Below are 10,387 nucleotides of genomic sequence, written 5' to 3' on the forward strand. Positions count from 1 at the left end.
AATATTTATGTCTTAATCAGTTGAACCATTCTTTTGCTCTGACGGAGGTTGAGATATTTCATATTGCAATTATAATTAAAAATGTGTAAATATATTATACTAAAAAAAATTATATTAAAAAAAGTTGGGGGTTGCATATGATGAGATGAGATGAGATGAGATGAGATGAGATGAGATGAGATGAGATGAGATGAGATGAGGGAGCAGATAGGCAAAGGTGGAGGAGTTCGTTTATATAAGTTGAGGAAGGAAATAATAATATTTGGTATGCATGCCTATTGACTCTGCCAGGAAGCCCTAGCGTGAGAAAAGCGGACCTTCTTCCTCGCTCATCAAACCTTACTGTAGATCTATTTCTACTTTCCCGGGATTTCTCTTGATTCTGAGTTTTTCATAGCTTGAATCGCCGCCATGGATGAAGAATACGACGTTATTGTGCTTGGAACCGGACTCAAGGAGTGCATCCTTAGTGGTCTTCTCTCCGTCGATGGCCTTAAGGTTTCTCTTGCCATTCATTTTGTTCCCCTGCTGCTTTAGATCGACTGCCCTAACATCTTCTTCTTTTTCTTTTTAATTCTATAATTCAGCTTCCTCGAATTCTTAATTCTTCGATGAATCTGCTATCTGATTGTGATCGTTCTTATCAACTCTCCCATTTCCATCATTTATCTTGATTCTGTATCTTGATTGTAGTTGCATCCATGAATTCATGTACTCCAATGTCAATTTCTTTTCACATCGAAGAGATCTTTGTTTCCACACTTGAGTTGAGGTGCTCTTCCCGTAACGAAATCGGATATTATAAATATAATTTTATTGTTATTTGCATCATCAGTGATACAATTTTATATCCGCAAATTTTCTATTTTGTTGGCCATTTCGTTGCAAGGTAATGAATTGCTGGTGAAGTGAGGAAATTGGCCGGGAATTTTTGTGGATACCGATTACTTTATGCTCTGCTACAATGTTCTCAATTATCATTTTGAGGATCTACGTTTGAAAGTTTTCATATTTTTTGGCTGTTAAGTGGAGTTGTGGGATTGTTTTGACATAGTGGCTACATAGGCTTGTAGATGATATGTAGGTTTTCTTTATCTACTTGGTTGTTGAGAAAGTTGTGTATGTAAACTACTATAAAATTTGTCGTGTTTTCGGGTTATTACAATCAAGTCCAAAGTAATGCCTACACATTTGAGTTTAGCAGTACTATGGAGCGTGGTTGGCTCCATAGTCTTTTTCATTCTGATATGTTATGCTCTGACATTCACATTTCATGTGCTAGGTTCTGCACATGGATAGGAATGACTATTATGGAGGAGAATCTTCATCGCTTAATCTCATTCAGGTCCCCTTTTCTGCTGACGGGTCCCATTATTTTAGTGAACTCCTGTTTACTCTTGTGCTTTTCTTCAATCATATCTTGTATTTATAGTTTTAATTTGATTGGCAGCTTTGGAAGCGGTTCCGGGGAGACGACAAGCCACCTGCCCATCTGGGTGCTAGTAGGGACTATAACGTGGACATGGTTCCAAAGGTCTCCCTTCCCCCACCTTGATATGGTTTTGCTAGTTTCTCAAGCTATTTATTTGTCTAGTGATATGCTTATTACTTCTATTTTCTAATGAACCCCTTTTCTCGTTATTTACATTCTTTTTCACAATTCTCAATTTTAACTATGTTTGTTTTTTTGGCTAGTTTATGATGGCAAATGGAACTCTTGTGCGTGTTCTTATCCATACGGACGTTACCAAGTATTTGTCTTTTAAAGCTGTTGATGGTAGCTATGTGTATAATAAGGGAAAGGTATTTACTATTTTCACTATTCACTTGTTTTAGTTCCATATTGTTTATCTTTGAACTTTTATTAAAATGCAAGTCTTACAAAAAAAACTTAACGATATAAAATGTCTTTTTATAGATTCACAAAGTTCCAGCCACGGACATGGAAGCACTTAAATCTCCACTTATGGGTTTATTTGAGAAGCGCCGTGCTCGCAAGTTCTTCATCTTTGTTCAGGATTATGATGAAAGTAATCCTAAGACACATGAGGGAATGGATTTGACAAGAGTCACAACAAGAGAATTGATTGCGTATGCCTCAATTTCCATAAATAGCTTTTCTCATGTTTTTCACATAACTCTCAAATTAGAAATTAAAAGAACCAGTACAAAACAGTTAAATAACTCTTACTAACGATATTTTAATTATCATTTAGGCTTCTTCATGGTGTCCTCATCAAACATTCATTGTATAATACTTTAATTGAACGCTAGACATCTTATGACATGGATATTGCCTTGTTTTTCACAATTTGAGGATTGGATGTGTAGATAACTTACAGAGTCATGGTACTTTATTATGAAAAAAATATATCCATAACTTGTATGCTTGGATTTAGCAAATTGAACGAAGTTTCATTGTTAATGATAAATACTTTTATTTTTTTGCATGACTAATTGAAATTGACATTGAGGTGTCACTAAATATAATTTGGAAAATTGCATTAGAAAAATATATGGAAAGATACATGGAATACATGATCATTTTTTTGAAATCCTAAACCCATGGCTTACGGAGGCTGGAGAAGCAGCAATAAGTACGAAATTATGAAGGAAGGAAAGGGAAAACAGTTTTCTCCATTTGCCTGCAAATCATTGTAGATTTGTCTTTATCTCTGCACCATAGGAAGCTAGCAAAAGCTTCTTTGTCATCTTCTTGAAAGGGTGATAAGTGAGGAGAGAATCAATATTGGCTTTTACCTCATAGGATGAAGAAATCAATGTGTAGCTCCATTGGTGAACACGCATGCAATTATCCTCTAGGTGGTCGGTTTGAGCCTCATAGGATGAAGAAGAAACCATTCGAAAGAGGAGAAAAGCATGTTTCAGGAAGAGGTTGCTTGTTGACACATTGAATGAAAATGTAAACTTGAGATTCTGCTGCCTTATTTCAAAGAATTCATAAGCTTTCAAAGAGAGAATCATTAAAGGATTTTTCCTTTGGATCTTGTCTAGGTTGTTGATGCTCTCTAATAAACTTCTTAGATGAAAACTTTGACCTTTTTAAGATATTAATCCTTCAAAACCGTAGTGCTAAGAAGTTTGGAACCTTTTTAGGAGAGTTATGATCTTGTAGGAGGGAGCTCCGAGTGAAGGAGTCCAAGGGGTCAAGGGCCACATCCAAACCAGGAGTCATTATCGTTGGTAAGAGATGCCTGCAATTCAATGCAGTCCACCAGAGAAAGTCAATCTTGAACTTCTTTCTGTCTAATTCCTTCTAAAATTAAGGTTCCAAGTGGATAAGTTCCTATTCAATATGGGCTATGGTTTTGAAAGAGTTGGTAGGATGAAATACAAGTTGGAGAGTTGAAAGGCGAGACTTGAGAGAGGTACTTCCCAGCCAAATTTCCTCCTAATTGGGGTCATTCCCAACTTTAAAGGAAATTCTAGAAGTAATGAAGGCTTTTCAATCACGGGTTCCCTCCAAGGGCATTTAGAAAGTTTAGCAGTAGTCATTGGGCCACCAATTAGGGAAAACTCAAATTTTAGCCAGAATGACTTCTCTCCAAAGAGCATTTTTTTCAAGGGCAAAAAAGAATGCCAAGTCCATTTAGAAGGAAAACCAAATGTTTTTAGAAGATATCTCCAATTCCTAGACCACCAGAAAGGAGGAAAGGGCAATAGACTTTTTGCTAGTTAGCAAGATGTGAGCAACCCTGTTGTTGTTTGTTATCTTCTGTCATTCCCAGAAGAATCCTCAGTTCTTGTCGAAGGCAATTTTCTTTGGCATTTTGAAAAGAGGCAAGTACAATGTGGACAAGGCTTGTGACAGATACTTAAATCAAATAAGGTGCCCACCTTTGGAGAAAAACGCAGCTCTTTCAACCTTAAGCTTCTTGGAACTTTTTCCGATATAGGCTTCTGAAAGGCAGAGAATTTAGAATTGCCATTCCAAGGGGAGGCCAAGGTAGACTATGCCAAGAGCTGATTGCACAGTTCAAGAGGTTGTAGTCCCTTTGGAGAAAAGAAGAGCTCTTTCAACCTTGAAGCTTATTGGAACTTTTCCTGAAATAGGCTTCCAAAAGGCAGAGTTATATGCGAACTTAAGACCAGGATGACTAAAATCCCTTAAGAGTTAGGTCCCCAAAGAGCCCTGCTCCGAAAAATGCTGGGAAAATCTTCGTTTAGAACAGGTCAGAGTTGGAGACAGGGAAATAGGTTTTCTTGACATTTTTCAGGGATGGAACAAGGGGATGTATATTCTTCCTCCTGCCCCAACTTTTATATTTTTCAATTTTATATATTAGTAACTTTTTATATTAAATTATTTATAAACATACTATTTTAAAAGAGTAATTGTTTAAATTAGTAAATAATAAAAATACTAATTTTGTCATAAACATGTAATTTTATTCAGGTAGCTTTCCGCTTCTTTATCTTAAAAAAGGATACTTATTGTACTTATACCACTGTGTTGGGTGTCCTGTCTTTATATCAACAGCCAACATGTCCCACTGTAGTTCTGGTTCATAGGATATCTGTACAGATATTTCTGTCTTTTGCACTAACAGTTAGGTCGCTTAGTAATATTATGTATAAACTAATGTGCTTATATGAAATTGATATGGTTAACAGAAAATATGGGCTGGATGACAACACCATTGACTTCATTGGTCATGCGTTGGCACTTCATAGAGATGATCGCTATCTTGATCTTCCTGCAGTAGATACAGTAAAGAGAATGAAGGTGACTGCCATCTAGATTTGCTAATTTACTCTGCTCCTTTCTTCACATCGAACATGGCTCTCATGGTGAAATGGGCTGATAGTGATCGTCATGCCAGTTTACGTTCTGTTCCTGTGTATTAAATATTTTTTTTTCCTCCCCATTCTTACTTTTGTGATAGCTTTATGCGGAGTCTCTAGCACGTTTTCAAGGAGGGTCTCCATACATCTATCCTCTATATGGACTGGGGGAGCTTCCGCAGGTCTCTCTCTCTGCCTACCTACTTTAGACCAGGCCCAGCACATATCGGCAACAACTTTAGTTTCCTCTCGTATATCTGCCTTTAATTGCTTTACCCAATCCATATTTACTCTCTCTCTTCTTTCAGGCATTTGCTCGCCTTAGTGCTGTATACGGTGGAACATATATGTTAAATAAACCTGAGTGCAAGGTACCATTTAAATGTTAATATCTCTTTAGACTATATATAATTTTTTTCCTTTGGATCACGTTATTTTTCTTATAATTTTTCCACGTGTTTTTGGAGGTATTTTTTGGTCAAACATTTCAAAAGCATAATTCTTCATCTCTCGTTAAGATAAAATGGGTTGATCTTTGAATGTTAGGTTGAATTTGATGATGAAGGAAAAGTTGTTGGTGTCACATCAGAAGGGGAAACTGCCAGGTGCAAGAAGGTTGTCTGTGATCCTTCCTACTTGCCTGGCAAGGTATGGCCTTTAATGTCCTTTCCAAATTATTCCGTGTTTAATGGACCGATTTAATTTTTAAGATTGGTTCTGCACATGAAAACTATCTACATCGTGAACCTATCTTCATTTTATTATCTTAGCTTAATTGTCTTTATGGACTTGTGTGATCACTGATCAGTAAAGATCAGTAAATGGAGGCCCAATTATTTATGATAACTTTATCCATCTCATTGTATAATAGCCTCAGCCCTCAGGACAAGCATGGGGCCATCTTACCTCTCTTTTACAAGTTATTGTGAAGGCGGGAGAATGAGATGAAAACCAACATTTCCCATCTTACGTGAAGTTGTATATCTTGAAACAGGTCAGGAAGGTCGGTAAGGTTGCAAGAGCAATTGCTATAATGAGCCACCCAATACCAAACACGAATGATTCCCATTCAGTGCAGATTATTGTACCACAGAAACAGTTGGGTCGCAGATCAGACATGTAAGTTTTTGTGTGCTTATAGAAAGAGTAAAAATCCCATTACAGCTTTTTCCTTGTGAAATTGTGTAGAATGCTTTAGGAAAATACAGGTATTTTAGTTATATTATGTCAATTATATCTGTTTGGCGGTTATTCTTTTGTTGCCATTTTTTACAAATATGATGATTTTCACTTGTATTAGATTTCTTTCTTTGATAAAATTCAAAAAAAAAAACTCCCCAAGATTGGTTCTCCCCTTGTGGCTTTTCCATCAAATTAGTATTCGCCTACTGGCTGCTAGCTATTTCTTAGCTAATGAAATGAGATGAAAGGAAGATTTGAAGATTTATTTCCAACAGCATTTTCCTTTCGAACCTGTCACTGAATTCCTTTTTCAGTTATCTGTGGATTAGAGCATTTATGCGTCATTATGAAATATTGAAGAATTAGAAACCTTGGTTCTACTTTGCATGTCAGTTTGTTGGTTAAGTTAGGACTTGTTGCCACATTTTAGCTTGTATCTCTATATTATGGGGATAATTGGTCAGTCTGTTTCGACCAGTAATTTTTCATTTCATGAGTTTTGTTATGTGGATAATTGGTCAGTCTGTTTGTACTTTGCATATGTCAGTTTGTTGGATGAGTTATGACTTATTGCCACTTTCTAGCTTGTATCTCCATATTACGAGAATAATTGGTCAGCCTGTTTGTACCTGACTTGTAATTTTTCATTTCATGGGTTTTGTTATGTTAGTGTATTTCACTCATAACTGATCGGCTATAATAAATCATTTAACCAAGTAGAACTGTACAAGTATTAGTGCTGAGCAGAACCACTTCGCTAAAACTTGTAATGTTTCTGAGCTATGAATCTTGGAATCTATTGTATATGCTGCCTTATCATCTCCCACCTCTTTAATATAGTTTTTTTATTCTTGTGTGTTTGACAGGTATGTTTTCTGTTGCTCTTACTCTCACAATGTTGCTCCAAGAGGCAAATATATTGCTTTTGTTACCACGGAAGCTGAGACTGATCGTCCCGAGGCAGAACTAAGGCCAGGTATTGACCTGCTAGGGGCTGTTGATGAGATATTTTTTGATACATACGACAGATATGAGCCAGTCAATGAACCAGCTTTGGACAATTGCTTTGTATCCATGGTACGTTCACATTAAAAGCTTCCTCTTCCTGTGTGTGCGTGCAATGAACTAAATCATTTCATGTATCATAATTGTCACTGCTCACTTGCAACAGAGTTACGACCCTACGACACATTTCGAATCAACTGTTGTTGATGTGCTCAACATGTATACAATGATAACTGGGAAGGTGAGAATCAAATTTCCCTACTCTCCTATAACTTTAAATTCAAACGTTTACGTTATAGAGAAGTATTATAGCGATTCGAACTTATTCAGAATCATTAAAGTTCGTGTTCTTTATAACCAAACTGTATAAATCTTTTTTGTTTATAGGCCATTTGTGGTAGGATTTTTATATCGACCCATCTGATGCATTTTTGTCGTGATTAATTTCTCTTATAAAGTAAATTTGCAGAGCTTGCACAATTTCAGGATGGCTATTTAATTAGAATATAGGTTTTATGTGTCTTATATGGTTTAGTGGGATGCAAGTAGTAAGTAGAGATGGTGGTTATTTTGTTTCAGGCTGTTGACCTGAGTGTGGATTTGAGTGCTGCCAGTGCTGCAGAAGAATGAGAAGCTCTTCTTTGGAGATTGCATTGTAATACTTCGTTTTCTATTTTCATTCTCTACTCTATCTATGCCAAAAAAAGAAAAAGAAAGGAAAAAAAAAAAGAAGAAAGAAACTTAGAGATGTGTTTGTATTTGTCTTGTGAAAAAGTTGTTTGATTTGGTCCGCCGTGGTTTTTTTATGGACTACTTATAAATTTATATGTGATGATGATGCACTTATTGCTTCAATTTCCCATCTTACTTTGCGAGTTGTATGCTTGCTAAAATTATTGGAATAATGCTACTGTGTGTTAATAACCTTCTGATTTTTTTTTCAAACAAAAAAAAAGGGGGTAAAATGCCTTGTCTCTCTCTCTCTCTCTCTCTCTGTGTGTGTTCAAGTACAACAATGAGAGAGTAGGATTCGAACCTTGAAGCTATTGGGTGCAATTTTGTCTTTTAAAAAAGACAAATATCAAAACAATAAGAATATTGTTATTGTCCATAATCGTACAAGGTGATATGAAGACATGATATAGAAACCAGACTTCTAGTTTGTGTTAATTGAAGAATCAAGTCGATTTACAGGGTAAATATCACACCTTCAACATACATTGGGAGGGTTGAATCTATTTGTATATTATTGTGTATATTCTTGTTGCTAAGTTTCATGTACTTATACCAAATTTTTGTGTTGTCTATTTGCGTTTTCTTAAGTTTGTAAGACCAAATATTAATAGACGTTTAATATTATGCGATTTAAATGCTCATAAACACTCAACTCAGAATTGAGTTAGATATGGATTACTTTTAGGAGTTAGAAACGGATTATGTTTTGGTCAAACTTTGAAGCAAGGTACAAGTCCGTCACTCTAAGATCGAAATTGATGTATTCAATTTGATTCATGAATAATGCTCCGAAATGAAAGCAGTAGCTCCTATTTATAGAATTAGGCTATTGTGACCGATGGATAACCTCAGGGGTGTAGAGACATGGTCGAAAAAACATAATTTAATCGGCTCGCTCTTTCTTCCTAGTTTGTGCATGAGGTGGTCCTTGACAAGGTCTCTCAGATTTTGGTCCATGTTCTTTGTGTGTATGCAATGAATTCCCCTTCCGAGTAGGCTTCTCTATGAGAATCTTTGGTGTATGTATATTTTTTTAATGGGAAATAATATTTTATTGATAAGATGAAATATACAAAAGGGAAGATCCCATGGAAGAGAGTTACAAAAAATCCCTCCAATTCATCAAAAGATCACTTAAACTATAACTTGAGAAAGAGGCAAAATACGATTTACACTAGCTTAAAGCCAAAACCAGAACAATATTGCAATTTTTTTTTGTGGGTAGGAAACTGCACTTTTCATTAAGATAAATGAAAAAGAGAACAAGAACACGGGCATACAAAAAAAACAGCCCAGCAGGGAAGCCCTAGCTAAGGAAGGGCTTCTAATCCAAAAGAATATGACCTAATTGATAATTACATTGACTCTAATGAGATCCCAAACAGCCTTGCTATCAATCTCCATCCCATAAAAGTTATGTTGTTTCTTTTTTCTCACAAAAAGTAGAACAGGAAAGCACTTCTTCCACCATAGCCCCCCAATCTCTACGACCCAAGAAACACCGAATCTCAAAGAAACGGCTCCAAATCTTCTGGCAAAAACTGCAATGCCATAAGATATGATCAAGATCCTCAGAGTTTTGTTTGCAAAGAACACACCATTATGACCCCAAACAGGAAGAAGAATGCTTCCGAATCCGATCCATGGTGTTGATTTTCCCAAGTATGATCTGCCACACGAAAATTTTTAATCTTCTTTGGAATAAAATTCCAAAGCAAGGCGAACACAGGGGCAGCCGAGGAAAGATCAGGGGAGCATAAAATTTTAAAGAAGGAACTACAAGAGAAACCCCTGGAAGGATTAGGGGCCTAAACACGAACATTCTTCCTGTCCTAAAATAAAGGGACATCAGAGAGAAGATGGAGTAACTCACTCGCTTCTCGAGACTCCCTGTTAGTTAAAAACCGACTGAGACCTAAGGAAATCGAAAGCCCTGCCTCCCCAACATCCAGCAACGAGGCCAACAGAAAAAGACGAGGAAATAAAGAACAAAGAGGTTTATCTCCCACCCAATGGTCCTCCTAGAAGTAAGTGTCAAGACCATCCCCAACCACATAAGACAAAAACTAGGAGAAGAGAGGAAAGCCCGAGGAAATAGCCTTCTGGGGGTTCTAGCACAAACCTTATGCCCTCTGTCTGAAACCTAATCAAAGGGGTGCGGCCCATACTTACTCACGATAATCCTCCGCCATAAGGCTCTAGGCTCTTGGAAAAACCTCCATAAACTATTTAGCCAAAAACGCATCGTTCCGAAGCCTCAAGTTCCCAATGCCAAGACCGCCTGCCTTTAATGGTTTGGAAACCATACCCCAACTAACTAAGTGAGCTCCACCCCCCTTATTCACCCCCTCCCACAAAAAAGCACACATAATTTTTTTCCAAACTTTTACAGATAGTCCGACGACTTTGAAGAGCGAGAAAAAATACACTGGAATCCCACTTAAAGTCGCTTAAATGAGCGTTAACCTTCCTCCTTTAGAGAAAAAGCCTTATTTCCATAAGGATAAATTTTTCTGCACATTTTCCAGCATGGGGGCCCAAAAAGAAAGAGCCTTAGGATTATGCCTCAAAGGGAGGCCTAAATAGGAAGTCGGGAAATTACAAGCTTCACAACAATGTTGGGTGTCTTGTCCTAAACTCATAGTTTGTAATTATATAA

General features: G+C 36.8%; 1 protein-coding gene across 1 annotated transcript; it reads left to right on the top strand.

Annotated features, from left to right (window-relative positions):
- The first annotated feature begins 246 nt into the window (after nucleotides 1-246).
- LOC111022919 (guanosine nucleotide diphosphate dissociation inhibitor 2) lies at nucleotides 247-7,848 on the top strand. Its single transcript, XM_022300229.2, has 13 exons — nucleotides 247-498; nucleotides 1,283-1,345; nucleotides 1,451-1,534; nucleotides 1,696-1,803; nucleotides 1,919-2,091; nucleotides 4,636-4,747; nucleotides 4,908-4,988; nucleotides 5,115-5,177; nucleotides 5,353-5,454; nucleotides 5,801-5,925; nucleotides 6,855-7,065; nucleotides 7,160-7,234; nucleotides 7,573-7,848. The coding sequence occupies exons 1-13, from the start codon at nucleotides 412-414 to the stop codon at nucleotides 7,621-7,623; spliced, it is 1,335 nt and encodes a 444-aa protein (XP_022155921.1). The 5' UTR covers nucleotides 247-411; the 3' UTR covers nucleotides 7,624-7,848.
- The last annotated feature ends 2,539 nt before the right edge of the window (nucleotides 7,849-10,387 follow it).

This window comes from Momordica charantia, assembly GCF_013281855.1.
Source record: "Momordica charantia cultivar OHB3-1 chromosome 4 unlocalized genomic scaffold, Mcharantia_2.0 BLBB01000004.1, whole genome shotgun sequence".
NCBI classification, from domain to species: domain Eukaryota; kingdom Viridiplantae; phylum Streptophyta; class Magnoliopsida; order Cucurbitales; family Cucurbitaceae; genus Momordica; species Momordica charantia.

What these genes read in the sequence shown, in the direction of transcription:
- LOC111022919 (XM_022300229.2), top strand. Translation starts at nt 412, where the DNA reads ATGGATGAAGAATACGACGTTATTGTGCTTGGAACCGGACTCAAGGAG. An exon ending in ACAACAAGAGAATTGATTGC is followed by an intron (nt 2,092 to 4,635) that starts GTATGCCTCAAT and finishes TATGGTTAACAG; the next exon opens with AAAATATGGGCTGGATGACA. An exon ending in CTTCCTACTTGCCTGGCAAG is followed by an intron (nt 5,455 to 5,800) that starts GTATGGCCTTTA and finishes ATCTTGAAACAG; the next exon opens with GTCAGGAAGGTCGGTAAGGT.